The 20,904-nt window shown below is 40.6% G+C and overlaps 1 protein-coding gene across 1 annotated transcript; it reads left to right on the forward strand.

Annotated features, from left to right (window-relative positions):
• Positions 1–1,709: 1,709 nt before the first annotated feature.
• Positions 1,710–20,904, forward strand: CHIC1 (cysteine rich hydrophobic domain 1). The gene is made up of 6 exons (XM_056491769.1): positions 1,710–1,931; positions 8,121–8,175; positions 14,438–14,593; positions 16,164–16,220; positions 16,406–16,465; positions 17,153–20,904. Exons 1-6 carry the CDS (start codon positions 1,762–1,764, stop codon positions 17,201–17,203), a joined length of 549 nt encoding a protein of 182 aa, XP_056347744.1. The 5' UTR covers positions 1,710–1,761; the 3' UTR covers positions 17,204–20,904.

The raw sequence follows: 20,904 nt of genomic DNA on the forward strand, positions 1-20,904 counted from the left end.
ACTCTTGATAAAGTGATAAAGCTGTAGCTCAGGAAGTGTTATTTTCAAAGGCAACAAAATTTTCACTGTCAAGTCATCTGCATTTTGCAGCAGTCTATAAACTCCTGAAAAAAAATAAAGATGATTTATGAGGAAAGTATTTTCCTGGAAACAACAGACAGGGATGGAGAACCGTTTTTACCTCATGCAGAAGAGGGTGAGCTCCTTCCTTAGAGCATCTGCAGGTCAGGAATTCTGATTTGGACACACACCGCAGCCAACACTTTATAAGAGCTACAGTAACACTAAAAAGGACTAACACTCCCCTCATAATTTCGTTTTTCACTCTTCTATTGCAATTATAAACACCAACAGTTTTTGGATTATTTTCCATTTGCAGTAGGTGAGTAATTAAGTGCTATTACTTCAATAACAGCTTACACCTGCTGATGGGGGCATTCCCCTGAAATATTCCGAGGGAATTTTTTCCTCAGTTTTGCTACTCCTTTGTGGATTTGCTTCTCTCTCACCACATTACTTTCCAAACCCACCAAAAGCTCCGGGAAAACTCCGCAACCCCCGCCCTCCCTTATCTTCACCTCAGGTGCCCAGGGGAGCTACACAGCGGGAAAAACAAGAGGGGAAGGGCAGAAATCGCTACCTGGCTGTTTTTATTAAAACCGCACAAAAACGTACCTGGAAAAGAGGTCTAAAAGAGGAGGATCAGCACCTGCTCATGCCTTCCCTGAGGAGCGCAAGGATCATGAGCCGGGGCGAGCGGCTCCTGAGGGAGGCGATTTATAAATGCAGTAACAATAGTACACATATTCAGGTCCTTCGTACGCAAAAGGTTTAGGGGTGGCTTTTTAGCTTTTTTTTTTTTTTTTTTTTTTTTTTTTTTTTTTTTAAACGCAAATTAAAATCCAGCGAGGTTTTTTCCCGGCTTCCCTGTAAGCCGCAAATGAAAACTCCCCTCAGGAGCCGCTCGCGCCGGCTCGCGACCCTCACGCACCTGAGGGAGGCGCGAGGGGGAATTATAAATCCGCTAACAGTTGTACAGATATTTAGATCCCTTGTACGCCGAAGGTATAGAGGTGGTTTTTTGTTTTGTTTTTTTTTTAACTCAAATTAAAATCCGGTGAGTTTTTTTCCCCGTAACCCGCAGATTAAAACTCCCCTCAGGAGCCGCTCGTAACCCTCGCGCACCTGAGGGAGGCGCGAGTGGGAATTATAAATGCACTAACAGTAGTACAAATACTTAGGTCCTTTGTACGCCGAAGGTTTAGAGGTGGTTTTTGTGGTTGTTTTTTTTTAACGCAAATAAAAATCCAGCGAGGTTTTTTTCCCTGTAGCCCGCAGATTAAAACTCTCCTCAGGAGTGGCCCTCGCGCACCTGAGGGGCGGGAAGGGAGCTCTGGGGAGTTATCAACGCTAACGACAGCGGAGCAATTCCGCTTCCTTGTACACGGGAGGTTTAGAGCGAGTCTCTGAAAACAAGAGTTCAACAAGGCTAACCAAAGCTAACTTCTGTCAGCAACTCCCCGTGCCGGCTCGTTACTCTCCGCCGGGCGCGAGCACAGCTGAGCGGCCGCCTCCCTTCACCACCACCCCCGGGGAGCCCGGCGCCATCCGCCGCACCGCGCGCCTCAGCACCGGGCTCCCCTCAGCGCCGCCACAGCCCCGCCGGCCGCACTGCGCCTGCGCGCCGCCCTCCCGCCGCCGTGGCCGAGCCGCGGCCCCGCCCCCGGCGCGCGCTGCGCAGGCGCGGCGGGAGGGCCGGCGATGAGCGTCCTGCTGCCCAATATGGCGGACTTCGACACGATCTACGAGCTGGAGGAGGAGGACGAGGAGGAGCAGGATGAGCCTGAGCCCGTGGTGCGGAGCCAGGAGCTGCCCCGGCCCCGCGACGCGCCCGATCCCGTAGCGGTACGGGGCGCCGGGCACATCACCGTGTAAGGAAGGAGCGGGGGGCAGCGTGAGGGGCCGGTGTGGCGGGGCGGTGGAGCCGGGCGGGAGCGCCGGGAGCGGTGAGGGCAGCGGCAGCACCGTGCCCCGGCCCTCCTTCCCCATCCCCTGCTCGGTCAGGGCAGCTCTGCTTTCAACGTGGCTATTTTCCGGTAGCTCGAAGGAACCCCCAGCCGTGAATGAACAGCCGGAGTTGGCTGTTGGCTGCAGAGGCTGCAGCGCAGCCCTGGCAGCCCTCCCTGGTCGCTCCTCTTTATCCAAACAATTTGTTAGATAAAAAGCAAAGTCCACGCGCTGCGAGGACGAACAGGCTGTTCAGACCATCTCGCTATGACCCTTGTGTGCCACAGCCGAGCCAGGAGCCCCCACACTGCACTGCAGAGGAGGCTCCAGCCTGTGCTCTACTTTATCTGCTCCAAACTTAGTTGTGAGTTTGGTTCAGATTGAGTGTTTTTATCACTGGAACACAGCGTGAGCCAGAATGTTTGCTGCTCATTTAAACAGTTGAACAGAAGACGAGCAAGCTGTGTTTCCTTATATGTAATGTTTACTCGTTGGGATTTTCTTAGTATTCCTGCTCCAGCAAGCTGAAGAATTAATAGGACCAAGTGCATCCTTAACAAGTTGTTGGTTGTCACGTTAATTTTCATGGCAAGGCAGGGAGGTATTGAAATTTATGTATTGCAGGGACCCACCAAGCTCCTGTTGCTTTGGCTCTGTCTTTGGATTGCATAAAACTCCCATTTCTCTCTGTGGAAAGGTGCAGTGCGATCCAAGTCCCTGCAGCAAAAGCCCGGGGTGGGGAAGGCTCTCCCATGCCATGGGAAGTGCTTTTGGACCTCATGGAGCAGGGTTGCACTGAGCTGCTGCCAGGGGGGAGTTGCTGTGCTGCACCGCAGCGCCTTTGCTCGTGCAGATGGAATTTCTTTGTGTCCTCACCCCCAAATAGCTGCTGGCCTGACTAAGGGAGAGGTGGAACACAAGCAAGATGCTCAGAATACCAAGTACCCGTCTTAGGAGTTACCTGATTTGAAGTGCTGAACTGGAAAAAAACATTACATACTCATCTGCTTTGCCTTCCATGATGCTTTTTGTGTATTAGTGCTGTTACTTGCAGTTCCTTCTTGGCTCCAGCATCTTTTTGGGATGGGCAGGAGCCTCTCCAAGAACTAGTGATGGCTACATTAAAAAAAAGCACTCTTGTCAGTGAAGTGGAAATCCTTAGCTAGCTAGGTGCCCTTGTAACCACCTGAGCTGAATCCCCATCCACTTTATTTTCCCTTTCTCCCACCCCTCTCAGCTTTCTCCCTGTAACAGGACCTACCTGCTTGGTAGGAGGCAGCTTTTATTAGCTCATGTGTATTTTTAAATCTCCTTATACTGATAAAAACAACTGATGTTTCCAATAAAATGGATACTGGATACTGGAGTCCATAATCTTAACCTCCTATTAAATGGGAACTGGTTTGCTTCCCAAAGAGTTTGTGTGTTAGAACTCTGTCACTTTGATCACACAGATGCTGCTGCTTTTGAAATCAGTTGGCTGCAGAAGCAGCCTGCTCCAGTTACTGAAGGGAGAGATGTCATCCAGGAAAACCTGGGCTTGTTTTCTGAACCTGTCTGGAGTACTGCTAATGAAAATGTCTGTCCTGACAAGTCAGACACTATTAAAAAAAAAAAAAACAACAACTCTCTTTATAAAGCCTTTGTTTTCCTTGGATTTTTGTTTCAGATGTGTCCTGTTCCTCAGCTGAGACTGGCCTTCTTAAGTATTTTTGGTGTATAGAGAAAGGATAATTCTCAAATTCCAGAGTCATCTGCTTCAGCTTTTTATGTCCAGTTCTCTTATGAAACTCCCAACTAACGCTGTTAGTTTCTTGCAAGAGGCTTTTTCTTATGACCTTGTCAGTGAGCTCTCACTCTAACAGAGTAGCTATTTTGCAGTATCCAGCAGTACTAAATATAAACTCCAGGAGTTTTCTGAGGGTATTTAGCAGAATCTTGCTTTTTCCACTTTACTTTTGCTACCCTTCTACCCCTGTGTGTGGTAAGAGTGACCATGTGAAGTGTATTTGTTTTCTTTTAGTCAGAGAAGATGTGTGTGAAAATGGTTGGCAAAATCTATGTTCATCTTGTCCAGGATTCTTTGAAAAAAAATTCTGTCATATTTATTGTTTTTGAAAGCTTTTGAATTCCAGCACAGATAAATTACTAGGTCCTACTAAATGCCTTTTCTTCTGCAATTCCATTTTGATGAGTTATAAACACCTTGTTTGCTATTTCTCCCATAGTCAGTGTGACTCTGCTTGGTGTATCCAAGTATCTCCACACAGACATTTGTAGTGCAGACTGAGTCATGCCTGGCAAAGCAAAGGCAATAACTTCCAAAAACAGAGCAGTAACCAAACTGGAGCCTGGTTATAGGGTTGCATTTATCTGCTATAATTTTTCCATATCATTAAGTCCATGTGGATGGATGGTAATGAGGTAATGAAATAGCCATTAAACATATTTTTGCCATTAGTGTCCAGCTTCCTGCTGAAGTCTGCAAACCCCCTGAGTTTGGCTAGAAGTTACCTTTTGGAATTCTATCCTGTTTTCTGTGGGAGTGCCCCAGGGACCCACAGTCCAGCTGCTGATGAAAAGTTTATTTTCATCAGCTGGGGAAGGGAGGGAAGAACTAGTTGAGAGAAAATTTGATTATTATCTGGTATTGTTCCACCTTCCACATATTTAAAATAACAAATGACCTCAGCCTTCCTCTTACCAAAAACTTCATTTTCCAAAACATCATCCATGGTGAAGGATTCTTGGGATAGCTCTGTTGGCTTCACAGGAAAATGTTCTGAACTGGGAAATGTTAAAATGTTCAAGGAGATTTCAGCTCAGGGCTCTTGAGGAATGTCATCTTTACCATCTAATGCTGGCCAAAGCTCAGCTGATAGCTCCTGAAGAGCAGTGTGGGATCTGAGCTCCACTCTTGCACAGAGGTTAAACATAACCTGGATTAGGTGTGGGGAAAGCTGTGCTCAAGGGGGGTTGGAGAGCTTCACTGAACAGGTTTAACTTGTGCAGTCTAGTAAGGCTGATTACTATCTATAAATACAGAGGTGGGAGAAATGAGAGTGAGGTGAGGCTTAAGTCAAACAAAATAAAAAGGCAAAGCACCTGTAAATATTTCTCTTCTAGATGTAAGAAAGTGTTTCCAAAATCTTCCTGTTTCAGTTCTGGGGACAGAAAACCCAAGCTCCTGCTTTGTAAATTAATAAACATTATTTTGTGGTACCTGTTGCAGGTGAGGTTTGCAACTGGTGCTTCAAGATGTTCATTTCAGCCTTCACTGAGGGATTTCTGCATTTCTCTTGTTATAGCTCCTTAGGACAAGTTGTGTTCTCAGCACTCTACAGATGGAGGAAAATGAGGTGATGGGATTTGTCTGATGCCACCCATGGAAACAGGGAAAAAGGGCCAGAGCTGGCAAGTGAGGTCATCCCAGTTCTATTGCAGCCTCTAGGAAACAGTGCCTGGCTTTTCCAGGTACTTGTCATGCAGTGAGAAAAGTGCAAGCAAAGGACGTGGGTGACTGATCTGAATTTCTAAATGTTACACTTTGGGCAGCTTGCACTGAGGAGTCACAGAACTGGCCCAGAAATAAATCACCACCACCTGCTGTTTTAAATGACTTACAGGACAGCTACTGCAATTGGTGTTACAGTGGTTTTTAATAAAAAAACCTGAATTTTGGAAGATTTCATAGGCCTGCTCATTCTACATCACTAGTCAGTTGTAGGAAGTCTAATTAAGTTAATTACTTCTTGATCAAGACTTGAGATTTTAAATTCTTTACATGAAAGATTCTAATAACACTTCAGTACTTTTACAAAGTTGCCTATAAACTATATAACATCCTGCCTCAATATTTTTATTTTATTTGGTTGAGTCACCCCTCTGCTCCATCTAATAGGAGTTGAATGTTTCTAAACCCTGCAGTAAATAATCACAGAATAGTTTGTAAAACTGTGCTAAAGGCCATCAGTGGTTCTGACTAAATATATTTCAAGTATAGTTAAAACATGAAGTTAAATTCTTCAGCCACTCACAGGTGTCAGTGTGAGAGGTGCTTTTCTGTTTTCAGGTTTCCTGGATGTGCTGCAACTGAAGGGAGTGATTTGGCAACTAATAAAAATTTGGGGTTTTAATATGATTCATGACATCAGCTTTGAAATTTAACCCCAAACATATTGTGATCTTACATTCCTAAACAGACTTATTAATCACAAAGCACTGCTTTATCTTGTTCTTTATGGAAATTGGGGTGCAGAGGGAATTTTAATGAGAGTATGGGAGATAAAAGACACTACCTGTGGCTTAGGAAGTGTTTGAACTCTGAATTGTTGAAGGTCAGAGGAGGGTTCTGAGGAGCAGCTGGTACATGTTTCTTTTCAATGTTTTTTTAAAATTTTTTCTGCTGATTCCTAAGCTGCTCCTGGCCACTGTAAGAATCAGACAAGATAGACCTTTGGCATGATTTAGTGGAATTGGTCTGTTATATGGGTAGAGTGAATAATTCTTCAATTTTCCAGTAGTTCTTTTATTGTGTTCTGATTGCTCCTACTTTGTGATCATTTCAGGTTGTTCCATTGCTGATGCACAGAAAAGTCTGTATTCCTCAAAGCAAGCTTGTGAATGTGCTTTATAATTTTAGTCTCTTTTTTTTTTGAGGCTAAAAAGACTATTTCATAGCTCTCCAAGCTTCCTTAAAACTAAATATATAACATTACAAAACCTGGAAGATTTCAGCTTAAAAGGAAAAGGTACAAAATGTGGAGGCTGACTTGCCAGATTACAAAGAGAGTGGAAATGTGCTATATTAGTAACCTTTGCCTAAAATCTTCCTGGTTTTACTGTTTGGGGTTTTTTGTAATTGTTTTACACAACTGCTGCTCTTTACAAGAGACTCTAACTTAAATTATTCATTGGAGGACTGGATTGAACTTCACCAGTGTTGCCAAAAATTTCAGTTACTGGATTTTTAGAGACAAGTTCTTCTGTTCTGCCTCTCTCTTCTCTAAGGTTGATTTAACTTTTTGTTACTTCTGAACAATTTCCATTGTCACTTTTGGGTATCTGGGTTATTACACAGTGTGTGTGTGATATGATGGGCACTGATGTCCAGGGGAAGGTGTTGGAGCCTTTAAAGTCTTTTCCAGTCCAAACCAAACCATTCCACAATTCTGTGATATTTCAGCAATATTGATATTGGTAAAAAGGGACCAGTTTGACTCAAAGCAAAGTTTGTTTCTTCAATAACTCATACAATACTAAATATATTTGTGCTCTTCTTTTTGGCAGTGATTCTTTCAGGTATTTTGATTTTTTTTTAACACAGATACTCAGGAGATAGTTTAGCAGAGCTGACTTGATGTACAATATATTTAACTTTCATCAAACATACAGATTGTAGCTGAGGGCCAGCTGCTGCTGTATTTTGTTAAATTACTGAATTTTAAAGGTTCAGGAGTTTTGGAATAAGTGGTAACAGGTTTACAAGCCAAATCCAGCATCCTGAAGCTTTCACTGGTTATAATGAAAACCTTTTCTCAAACCCCAGAACACTTCAGTGAAGAGTAGTCACTGTGGTACCCAAAACTTAATTTTCTTGACATTCATAGTTATTGTAAAACTATCCTATGTGTAGGACACATTTTGCATGAGGTACCTTAATTCAACCCAAAGGAAGTTTTTAAAACCACATGGTTATAAATTTCTAAGATAATGATGAATGGGTTCCTTAACACAAACTTCATCTGTTGCATGTGGAACAATTGCATGTGTAAGAAAATAAAAGGACTGTTGAACCTGGCATTTCATAGCTGGAGGGTTTTTTCTTACAGAAATCAAAGATTGAAACTTGCTGCCATCCAGTTGGAAAAGGATTTTTTCACTTCTGGAGGTACTGAAGTAAGACACCAAGCTGTGGTTGGGTCTGGAAATGACTGAATGGCACATGAGACCTTACATTAACTTAGATCAAAATGTGAAATAATGCAAACAGAAGGGCAAAAAAAATTTACAGTGGTTTCTTTTTAAAGTACAAACTCTTACTGCATTTTTTTATTAAGGGAAACAAAGTAAGTTAGGTGGAATATATTTTGTTTGTCTCTTTTGTTTTCAAGGTTTGGCTTGAGCAACAAGTTTGATACAGAATTTCCTTCTGTTCTGACAGGGAAGGTAAGTGTGAGATTAAACTGTTCTTTTCCACAGTGCATCCTGTGATTTCTGTGTTGGGTACCTGAGCATGAACCCACTAAAACCTGTCACCTGTGTGACCCAGCTGCTGTGCCCAGCCCCTGAGTGGAGCTGAAACAAGAGGGATTTGCAGTGATTGTTATCATTATTGACATTCCAAACACAGCAGAGCTCACCATGGATCCCACTGTTTCCATGCAGACCTGAAAGCAGCACTCACTTCACCTTGCTTTGGAAAAACCTGGAGTTTGTGCTCCCTCCTGGGTGAATTAAATCACTACAAATACTCAGCCTCTCTTTTGAGTATGCCTGATGAGCCTTGAGTTTGTTTAGACAAATCTCTAGAAGTGAATCTGTTTTATTTGAAGCTTTACAGAACAAAACATAAGTGTTAAATCTACAAATGAAGCAGGTTTTAGTACATTTTCACAAATACTGTTTGGTGTTAATTAGTAGTTAATTCTGAAAATTAGTGGTGACAAGTCTCTTGCTTTCTCTGGAGTCCTGTCATCTTACTTAATGCCAGTGTAACAAACTGTAATTTGTAGTTATTAATTCAATCTTCACTAATTTCTTAGTTAGTTTTAAATTATTTTTGTAATTGTAGTTTTTTAATCTTTTAATTGCTTAATTCTTTTTCCCTTAAATTTTTTTCTTCCTGCTGTTTCACTCTCTAGTGCTTTGTTTTTGCTATGATTTATATCCTCTTCATGTATCTTTTCCAGAATTTGGGAAGAAAAAAAGTTTATTTGGCTCTTTCTACTTTGTCTCATGTCATCCCAAAGAGCTGCACTCCCTCTGCAGCCCCTTGCAGAGGTTGAGTCATAGCAACAATGCACTAAACACAGCTGGATGGTTGCTCCTGCTTCTGCCAGATCCATCTGGGCTTTCTCCCCCTGCATTTTCACACCAGAGTACAATGAATAAAATCCTTGTGTTGAGGTTGTCCAGCTGTTGTGACAGCATGACCCCTGAAAAGCAGGTTCTGCTGGGAGTTTTGGGGTGCTGAAAATCAGCCTGGGAGTTCTGCCCTTGTTTTAGGATCTCACTGAGCTCAGAAAGGCAAATCCTACTGATTCCAGTGAGAGGGCTGCTCACAACACTTTGCATTTCAACCACCTTAGTCTGAGGCTTGTTCTTTTCTGGTCACTGAACAGCCACAATACATTTTGGAAAAAAACGTTTTATGTTCTTTTATTCAAGCTGCAGTTTATTATAAATAAACCTGTAGAAAATCCCAGGCAAGAAATGTTTAAACTAAATTTAATTCTATAATTTCATCTCTTTCTGTCTCTCTAAAATATATTTGGGTTATGAAAAAAACAAACCTTCATCCAGGTCTCCACTTTATAATACCAGCATCAATGGCTGTCACATTTTCCACTTGATTGTCCTCCTCTTGTTAAATAGACAGTGAACAAAAGCTTAATTTAAAGTTCAGTTGAGTGCTTGGACTTAATTTAGCAAAGAAAGGGAAGAGGAAATTCTTTTGTTGGCATTTACCCTTCTGTGGGTGCTACAGGAGTGCCATGGGCAGGGATTTGATGGATATGGGGATGTTCCTCTGTTGAGAATCTTGATATTCTTGATATTCTGTTACCTTGTGGATTTGAGGGGCTTTCTGAGCAAGGAAATGAATTCCCTTTTGTCAGGGAGAGCACCAATCAAACCAGATAGTAAACACATTTTTCTTCCTGCCTGCCACACACTGCCATGAAAGGCATTAAAAACCACAGTTGTGGGTCTTCTGGTTTTTAATACTTTTGTCAATTGCAAGAAATAAAGAATCTGCTTCTTCCTCTGGTTGAGGCAGTCAATCATCTTAATCCCTATTGAAAATGAAAATTCAGTCATTTTTTCCAGGAAGTTTTTCTTCAAATACCCTGTTAAATAATTCACAATAATCAGTATTGTAGTCAACTGAGACCCCACTTTAAGATCCTCTGTTGTTAAAATGTAATTTTTTTGCCTTTTTATGGAATCAAAATTTATGAGTAACAGTGACTGTTTATATTTACAAATTGGGATTAAAATGTTTGCTCTGAACTTGCATTAGTCCTCAGCTGCTGTAAGACAATGTCATAGTTTATTCATATTGCCTGTGTAACATTAAGTTTAATGGCTTTGCTGTCCCCTGGGAATTGATATTAATAATAAATCTGCTAATGGAGTGTAAGAGATGAAGCCACTAGATGGACTTGATGGACTTCTCAGTAATAGTTTTCTTTAGAATAAATACAGATGTAAAAAATGCAGGTTTTAAAGCAGGATGAAAATCCTAAATAGAGAAAACTGTAGCCACACCTTTCTCCCAGAAGCACAAACCTTTGGGATTTATGCCACATCCTTGTGTTAGTAATTTATTTAAACTTCCTGCCCTCAGTTTGCCTATTCACATAATGGTGGCAGCAAACCTGATTTTCTTTTTCTGAAGTCTGGAATCCCCCTCCTCCTTCCCCCATTTTCCCATTTTTCCAGTTTCTGCATAGCTGTTGCAGGTTAGCCTAGAGCTACATGCTTGTAATTGCATCTTCAGTGTTTAATTGAGACTTAATTTGTTGCTTTCCTTGGGAGAGGTGAATGTGTACATTTGAGGGTAAAGCACAGACAATAAAATAATAAAGGAAAGGAAAATCCCAGGTATGTCAGATGTTTGGCCTGGCTAATTCAGCTGGATTAATATTTGTCTTGCAGGATGAGACATAAACTCACCTGGTTTGTAAATCCTGAGCCAGGCTCATTTCTAATGGAACATTATAAGAAAGGATTTGACTACACTTAATACAGAGGCAATATTTAACTTTTAATAATGTAATTGGACCTTGGCCTAAATGGGAATGGTGGTTAAATTTAAATAGTGTGTGCTGCAGGTTTACAGGATTATTAATTCTCTTAAACAAGCTTTTAACCAAATATTCTCTGTGATATGGAGCACAATAGCACACACTGCTCCAGGTGACCAGAAAATTATCCTTGAGGGGAAAAGTGGAATTTCCTGCTCTGATCTTGGAACAAAAGGGGTCCAGCCCAGAGAGGAGTGTGCAGTGCAGGGCAATGGGAGCCATAAAGTGAGGGCTGGGCATTGTGGTGCCTGTGATTGATAGGGCTGCTGATCATGGTGATTGAAGGAAGATCAGCCTGCTGGGCCCTACTGGCTCCCTTCCTGTGTTTGGAGATCTTCTGCATCCTGTTGTAAAATATTATGACACCCCCTCCTTTCCTTTTATGTTTTTTTGTTTTTTTCCCCTCCTGAAAGGAGCTAATGTCCCTTCCCAAGGTGTACAGCACAGCCAGGAGCAAAGTGCTTATCTCACTCTTTTCAAGAGCCAGACACAAACTCTCCAAAAGATTTCCAGAATTACTCAAAATTAGGATTTCTTAGGGAGCTGTCTTTGTGCAGGAGGAGCTGTTAATTGTTTGTTTGAAATATATCAGCCCCTTCACATACACCTTTCAAAAGCTGTACCTGCAAGAAGGCAAGAATTAAAATTGTGGCAGAAAAATCAGAAAACAGTTCTGTGGTGACTTTGTTTTGGGTGCCATTTCTTTATTAGATTAGAACAGTTATTTACAGGTATTTTGTTCTTAATCACTGTGTAACAATGCTTAACTGTCACTGAGCTGTAAATTGAGCAACTTAATTGTGATTTCTTCTGTTTATCACATGGGGCTTATCTTGGTCTCCAGTTCCTTTAATTTCAGATGAACATGTGTCATTAGTGACAGAAATATCTGTTGTGATTCCATTTCCTAAAGGCAGAAACAATTGAATAGTTTGGGTTAGTCAAAAGCATCTTAAATAATTTCATCTTATGTTGCAGCCAAGAGATTCAGCTTTACCTGAAAATATTTGGTGAGTTAGCAGGTAGTGGTGCTTTCATAATATTTTATTAAAGTAAATATCAGCCCAAAATTCCTGAAATGGGAATTTTCTGTTCCTTAGTGGCATCCAAAGTTGGTTTCTGTTTTAGCCATTTGTTCTGCATGAGGGAGAGTACTTCAGCTTTCATCTTAAAATGTAGGAACATGTTAACTTGATGTGAACAGTGACTCCCTAAAAATCAATCAGGAACAGGGAATCTCCCTGTGCTTTCTTTTTAGGTCCCAAGTTTTTCTGCCAGCTGTGATCTGAGAATCTGCTTGAGTTCTCTTGGTGTTGGATGTTACCACTGATAAGGGTTATTCTTGTTAAACTAAATTCTGGGCTGTGCTGTTGCATTGTCTTTGGCAGGTTTGTTCAGCTGGATTTGGAGGTTGGGCTGTGTTGTTGTCAAGGTCCAGTAAACTTTGTGTCTGAAGGAAAAGGAAACATTCTCTGTTCTTAGGGAGTCTCATTACAAAAGTATAAATGAGTTCTAGGAAAAAAACCTACTTATTTTTCTATTTCACATGAACAGAATGTAAAATTTTAAAAGATTTATCAAAGGAAGTGCCATTTGTAGCTATCTAAATATGAGGCCCATGGAAACTTCCTTAAAAGTTGAGAATGCCAATTAATGTAGGAATCTCAGTTTACTTTGAGGCAGTGGCTGAGCAGCTGTCTGAGGTTACTGCAAAGCACCACCCAGATGTTCTTTCCTACAAAACACTCTCCCACGTTGAAGATGAAATGATTTTGCTCATGTGCATCTGGTATTTGTTATATCCCAAAACAAGATCTGGCACTGGCAAAGAAACCCATAAAACCTTGTTCCAGAGACATGCAAGTACAGGACAGTTTGCCACATTACAATGGGATTTTTTTTCATTGCAGATGTTTCAGTACAAAGGTTCTCAGGGGGTTTCTTTCACCATTTTTTTTTTTTTTTTTTCCTAAACTGAGGAAAAAAAAAACTTGTATAAAACTCTTGTACAACAGACAAAATTTTTTTTAGTTGCTCCATTTGTAGATGTAAAACAAGACAGTCTATTTGTGAGGGGGGCAAAATAATTCCTTTCTTATGGATTTAATAATTCCTGCTTGAAAATAATCACACTTAAATTATGTTCTCATGTTATTAACTCTAGGCCTGGCTTGTGTGCAAGCCCAGCTGCCCCCTCTGACTCTGTGGTGCCTGGTGAGCTGAATGGCCAGGAAACAGATGTTGTATTTATTGACTCCCTTCCCTTCAATGCTTTAAAGAATTCAGCTCAATGGGCAGAGGCAGCAGCATCAGGTCCTCTCCATTTCCTGCCCCGTGGCTTTGCCCCTGCTGAAAAGGATCTTTGTCATTAAATGAACTTTTGCAGAGTCAGATGAGCAGAGTTGGGCTTGGCTGGGGGTTGTGGAGCAGTGGCACAGATTTGTGTACAGACTCATTTGGGGGATTTGCATCAACATGGCAAGCAGGCAGGAAAAATGGGATTTTTTAAATTGTTTGGAGTTGTGCCTGCCTGCTCAAGTCTCTTGTTGGTCCTGATTTATTCTGCTTTGTGTATTTAAATGCTGGATTGTGTTAGAGTCAAGGGTGTCATCTTGGAGTCACAGCCTCAAATCCATGTTTGACTTGTCAGGTGGAAGTGACTTGGATTCTAGGGAGATGAGGGATTTGGGCTATGTGAGTAGGTGAGAAATGCAATTACTGGAGTAAGGAGCTTTCTGGCACAAAATGGGGCTTCCACTGTGTGGCAATACAGGTGTAAAATACTCCTTCATTTCAAAAAGCTTGTTTTCTAGAATTAAACTTTATTCCTAACCCTGCCCAAGGTGCATTGCTCTGCCTTAAATACAATCCAGTGTTTTTCTTTCTAGGCTTCCCTATTTTAGGAAGCAGCCACAAGGGAAGTTGTGGCTTCATTGTGGGCCACTGCAGGAAGTTCTTTGTGGACAGAGCTTCCACCCAGGCACAGTGTAGGCTTAGACTGGTGTGACATCAATGTGGAAAATAGTCTCCCTTTCTGTGATACCTATTTTTACTGCAAAGCTCCCACATTCCCTTGGAAAGCAGAGATCTGTCATTCTTCCATGGTTTTGCTCAGTGTAGCCAGTGCATGTATTGCCCAGCTGTGTCCCAATTCTGATTTTGTTTCAGGCCCATTGATTAATTACTGGTGCAATAAATATGGATTTGGCTTTTTAATTCAGATTTGTGCAGCTCACACACCAGAAATGAATTCATTGCAGGAAAATGACTTTTCATGCTCACTGGGTGACCAGTGCTTTAGAAGATTGTGTAATTTTCTGTTTCATTTTAACCTGTAGAGGCAATTTCTGAGAAAATGCCCCTGTGCTGGCTGTCCCTGAAGCTGAGCCCTTGTGTTGCAGGTGGCCCCTGAGGAATTCAAGACCAGCATCAGCAGAGTGAATGCCTGCCTGAGGAAGAACCTCCCTGTCAATGTCAAGTGGCTGCTCTGTGGCTGCCTGTGCTGCTGCTGCACTCTGGGCTGCAGCCTGTGGCCTGTGGTCTGTCTTAACAAAAGAGTAAGTCCATGGTTCATCTTATTCTATGGATTTTTTAATTATTGGTAGGATTAAATAACTTTTTGTAATATATTCCCTATTTAAAAACCCTGGTTTGGCCTCACATTCAAAAGGTTTTTCTGGTTTCCACCTTAGAAAACAGAAAAAATTTGAAATTGCACCAAATTATCAGTAGTTTTAAGAATAGCTGATTTCATCTCAGTTTAAGCAGGATGGAATATATGATACCCTAAATTTCCAGGATTTCTCAAGGTCTAAGAATTGAGAACTGAACCTTTATGACCTTCAAAGAGTGGCAGAATTAGACTGAAAAATCACTTTTCACCCCCTTCACCCCCAAATAAATATTTTTAAAATCTAAAAATCACTTTTTTATCTGCAATAGACACCATAACATTTCAGGGCTGTGGTTTGTTTCCCATATTTCACTGTGCTGTTTCTGTTAAGAACAAGTACAAATTTATTTTCTAAAAATTTCCCCCCAACACAGAGTTGAGCACTCCTGTAATCAGGTCCAAAGTAACAATTTTGAACAGCACTTCAGTGATACCAGGTAAACATTATCTCAATTACCTCTGTGGTTTACATTTGGAATTGATTTATCACAGCAGTAAATATTGAGGAAGTGCATTAATGTGTTAACTTGTTGAAGTGCTCATCACTGAAAATGCATCACTAAAAAGTTACAGGACTTGTTTTAGTTCATTTTAACTGCCTTGAAAAATGTAATTATTGCAGAGGTTTATGCCTGAGGGATACAAAAGGAGTATTTGCAGTTTTAAAGCCATTGTAGCAGTGAAAATGTAAATAAATGCCCATGTGATGGTGTAGTATTAATTATATGAAATTCTCAAGGCTACAGAGAATAGGCAGCAAGTATGGGAAAATGATGGCACTTCTGTGGGGGTGATAACAGCCATGCAGTGATTAAAATTAAATGTATGCCATGTAGGATCACCACAGTTATCTTTTTGTGACCTTCAAAATCACTGAAACTTGAGAAATCATCTACTCTCCACAGTCATGGAAAGAGCAGGACATGAAGGACACATTTGGTAGCCAAGAGCTGAAAATAATTTGTGAACTGGAGTTCAATGCTGAGGGTTCTGTCCAAGATCCAGATCACAATTCCATTAGAAAAAGCTGGAAATTAAATGTATGGAAATCAGTGTTGTCAGCAGAACACCTGCAATGAGTGCAGGATTTGGCCAGGAGAATTTGGGAGACTGTTTTGTTAGCTGTGGGAGGTAAAAACATCAAATTCAAAGGATCTCTTAGTAACTAAATGAACTCTGGAAAGTCACAGGCATAAGTTAGACTTGATCTTAGATTTTTTTTCCCAGTGATTCTAAGTTAACAAAAACCCCACAAATGTTTCCTTTTTTTTTTAAAAAGGGGGAATAGGGGGTTAAAGTGATAAGATTTCCATTTATTTTTTCTTTGCTTCATTTTACTTTTATAAAACTTAGCTTACTATAAATGAACCTTAGCCAGAAATGCAGTAGTGAGATCCCTCTGGATGAGACTGGCTGCTGAACCATTCCTGATACACTTCTGACTTCCTTTCTAGACTAGAAGATCAATTCAGAAGTTATTAGAATGGGAAAACAACAGACTATATCATAAGGTAAGAAATTTGTAGCTTTTTTTCAGCTTTAAGAATATTAGCAATGAAGGATTTTACAGTCTTGTCATAATTCCATACTTTACACTGATCCTAAATAATAGATCTGATAATTCAGTGTTGCTAATGCTTGTTGCATTACCCATCCAAACAAGGCTGTGCTAATCCTTTGTTAATTATTTCTTTAGCTTGGTTTGCACTGGAAGCTGAGTAAAAGGAAATGTGAAACTAGCAATATGATGGAATATGTGAGTATTGCTTGTTATTATTGCTGTTCAATAGAACTGTGATTAAATAGAGAAAATCCTTCACCCTGTACAAAAAGATCTCCCAGACAGATGTGCAGTTTGGTTTGTAATTTGGAATGAGGGAGATCCACTGGGACTTTCTGCATTGGAGTAATTCCCACACCAGCACAGTCCATAGTTCCTTATCACTTTTCCCACCTTTCCAGTGGTATTCATCATTCCTTTGATACAAATAATTGTGCAGAAACACTTATCTTAATGTGGTTTTCTGGTTGGACCTTTTCTTTTGTGTTTTTGTTTTTGGTTTGTTTTAGTGGGCTTTTTTTTTTTTTTTTTTTTTTTTGCCAGCTCAAAATTTCACATAGTTGAAAGACAGACCTTGTAGGAAAGCAAAATTTCAAATATTTCTGTGGTTCTACCACTCCCCTATCCATTTTAACTTGTAGCTGGGAAGATTGTTTAGGCTTTAGGGAAAGAGATCCACCCCAAAAAAACCAAGCACCCAGAATCCCTCTATTGCAGAATGACTGGAATTCTGCTTTGTTATCCTGGGGAACATTCCCTCCTCACAGAGTATCTCAGATATATTTAATCTCATGAATTAGCTAGTGTTCATGGAAATTGTGCTGAAGCTTTGAACTTTTTGGTTGCTGTCTTCAGTTCTTGTCTTTTTCCCTTCTCCAACAGGTAATATTAATAGAGTTCTTACCAAAATACCCCATATTTCGACCTGACTGAGGAACAACATTGATCTTTCATGTTACCTGTCATTTTCTACCCTTAGTGCCTTGTAGATGATTTTGGAAAGAAGATGGTCTACTTTGCTGTGACTTAAAAATGTTCTTCAGTAGAAATCTTCCTTGCTGTTACTTTCTTTTGTTAACAAGAGAACAATTTGCACATTTTTTTTATGTTAAACGAGGCTTCTATGTTGCACTCTGAATTTTTAACATTACCAATAACTGATAGAGTTGCCACTAGGGATCTTAACATCAGTGCTGCTTAAACTTGTTCTGAGCATGCTGCCTTATTAATTTCTCTCTTTGCTGTCCTCCAACATGCATCCTAAAGCTGTGTCATCCTATATTTCATCCTAAGTGTTGCAATCCTAGAAACCCTCAGTAGGAATGTCCAGGTAAACTCCAGTAGTAATGATTTTAGTAGAACCTGCTTGCATAGGACTTGCAATCAACAGCACTGGTTTTGTCCTGCACTTTGCAAAATCATCATTTACATTTAGGGGGGTTCATTAATTTACCCACTATGGATTTGTAAATATTGACTCTTTGCATAATGTAAAGTGTGGTATGCCAAGGTTTACAGAATGTATTATAGCTCTTATTCTATTGCCAACAGTCCTCCAGCATCTGTTCCATGTGCTCCTTCCCCTGGGATTGTACAGCCCCACCCACAGTGATTTTATGGGAAAGCCATAAAGAGTTTGTACATATGTCAGATGTGTAGGGCTCAGTTGCACTTTGTTTAGAAAATGGATGAAAAATGCATAGCATTTCTGTCTTTATTTGGAAAAGTATTTCAGGTGGTGTTTGCAGCACCTGAAGTACAGAGCTGAAATCTTCACCTCTGCAAAAGCTGTTTGTGGGGTAGATGGCAGCTGCTGTTAACAAAATACCCTAAAGTCTCTTTTGAAGTGAGGAATATATGGATGTTAAGCTCTGTTTTGTTTTGAAGTCAGGAAAGATTAAGCTCGGATCAGAGATCTTTGTTACAGAGGAGAAAAATTAGGAACAGCCAAATCCAAGCTGAAGTAGCACCTTTGTTACTCTTGTGGTGTGGTTGTACTTCAGCATTTTCACAGCTCAGTGGCATGAAGTCCCTTCCAGTGGAAATAGGTTTTATCTCAGTCAAAGTGGAGTTTTAAAACATGCTGTGAGGGGAGGAAGTGCAGCAGTTGAAAGGGCTCCTGAAGATGTTTTGGCAGTCAGGCAGTGTCTGCAGAGCCAGGAAAGCCTTGTGGAATTCAGTATTATTTTGGATTCTTCCCTGTTTGCCTGATCTCAGGAAGGGAAGTCATTGTAGAAAAACTTCCTCTAATGGCTGACCTAAGCAAGAGCACTCGAGAAAAGAAAGCCAATGGAAATTGTTGCAAGTTCCCTGCCTTTCCTAGCTAGAATAACCCAGCCCAGCAGATAACTGAGCATCTGCAAGTTGTGGTGCATTTCATTATCATTGTCCAGGCATTTCTTTGCAGCATCTTGGCTCCCTGCAACATCATCCCAAGTTGCTTTTCAGTTTCAGGGTGGCTTGGGGTTTCCTCTGAATGTATTTGCATCTCTCCAGTTTGCAATATGCTATTCAAATACAGTATTTGTAAGACCATTGCATTCTAGTACCTGTAGTAGGTCAGATTCCTTGTACACAGTGTTTACAGAAGGCCAGTTTTATGCAACTTGTTACTGAAAGGGAGTTTGTGCTGTTTCCAGTCCCAGACTGATGGTTCAGAGTCTGAAATCTGCACATTTCATGCAGAAACTTTGACTGGTGGATTGGTGACAACTAAATGTGTAATTGCATTTGTAACATGAATAAAAACCTCCTGTGTTGCTTGAAATTATCATTAGTTACACCTTGCAATCAGATTTGCTTTGCAGAACCAAGCAAAGTGTTGTCTCCAATTTATTTCTCTTTTTTTGGGGATGAGTGTTAACTGGAAGCAGAGAAAATAATGGCAGAAAAAAGCAGAGCAAACCAAAACTGAAATGGCACACCCAGTTCTTTCTTTGGGTTTCCCTGACAAATGAATTTCTGGAGTAATTAACAGAACAATGGAGATTTCTTACTGTTCTGCCAGAACCTTGTAGTGCAAAAAAACCTCAAGAAATCTCAGCAGGTTCTGATTTTCTTCTTCAGTGATTCTGTTTTCTCCCTGTACTTTCCAAGTGGGAGAACAGGCACTTCCCATGGAACCCCAGAATGGGTTGGGTAGAAGGGACCCCAAAGTTCCTGTCATTCCACCCCCTCCTTCCACTAGCCCAGGTTGTTCAGAGTTCCATCCAAACTCCTTGAACACTTAAGCACATAAAATTAATTTGTAAAGTTTACATAAATCCTGTACATTTTAATTTGTCCTTAATTATTAATTGTGCAGTCTTCAAACCATGAATGCTTCTCGTCTTTGTGTTATAATTGACATTTAATTATGTGGCCATAAAGCAACTGGTAAAGAACCAGAGCCAAACCTGTCATTTACAGTAAGCTCCATGTTTTAATAAGTAGATAAATTTGCATTAAAATGCAAAACCAGCAGCAGTATTACATTTGCATGTGAAAGACACAGGATTCATAGCTCCCAGAAAGGTGAAGGCAGCTGGCAGTGCTGCTGTGAACTCTGGCTGTCCTTTAATACCAAAACATCACAGGTAATTCTGTGTCCTGAGACTGGAAATCTCATTTTTGACAGCAAAGGATCAGCATGAGTTGGTGAAGTGTCCATGGAGGATATCTGTCAGAATTTGCAGCAGTGTAACAGATTAATGTCACAGAGTGAGTGGAATGGTGAAGGAAGTGCCTTGGCTGGTTCCAACACCATTGTGAGAGAGAGAAAAGGAGCTGCTCCCTCTCAGGAGTGGGAGTTTGCAGCAGGTTTTTACAAGCAGCTACTGTCCACCAAATCAGTGTTGATTTCCTCACATCAACATGCTGACACTAATTTTGTTTCTAGATTTTATCCAGGAAATCTTTGGGTTGTATCTAGAAAGTTTTGTGTCTGGAGAGTGCTGGAGGAGTGCAGAACTCTGGCAGAGCATCAAAGCTCTGCTTAGTGATTCCCCACCTGCTCCTGCAAAGGTGCTTTCCCAGAGGAGGAACACTAAAGTGTACAAACGTGCACACCCAACTCTAGGGAGTGTGGGTTCAGTTGTAAATGGGTGACTTTTAAATAAAATTTAAAAAAAGTAGTTCCTATGTTTTCCTTGATAGGTACAAAACTCCATATGCAAAACCATAAATTGATATTTATTATTGTCCCACTGACAGTTTTCTACATTTTCTTGTCAACACACTACCATTGGAGCAATAAAAATGTCAAGCTATTAACATTCACCATCAATTATTTATCACTTTAGTAAGCAATGTTACGTGATTCTTCTGCCATTCTTTTGTTTTCTGCTTTTGGTGTTCTTACAGTGTTGTAACATACTTGTATTGCTTCTGAAAAGTGGTTTTGTTTAAGCTGTATGAAACTGTGTTCTTAACACTTTTATTCTGTTTACAAGTGAACAGCCACTTTTTTAACAGGACCTCACATCTGGAGAGTTTTCTCTCTATTTTTTATTTTAAATGAAAATAAAATTCTAACTGAGCTTGCTTTCTACAATTTACTGCACTGGCTTGTGCCATTGAAAGAAGCTGGAAGTCAGACATGCTTCATCACTTTGAGACATTTTTCTTTAATTAAATTCAAAGATGAAAACCTTGAA

The sequence above is a fragment of the Oenanthe melanoleuca genome, chromosome 4A (assembly GCF_029582105.1).
Source record: "Oenanthe melanoleuca isolate GR-GAL-2019-014 chromosome 4A, OMel1.0, whole genome shotgun sequence".
NCBI lineage: Eukaryota > Metazoa > Chordata > Aves > Passeriformes > Muscicapidae > Oenanthe > Oenanthe melanoleuca.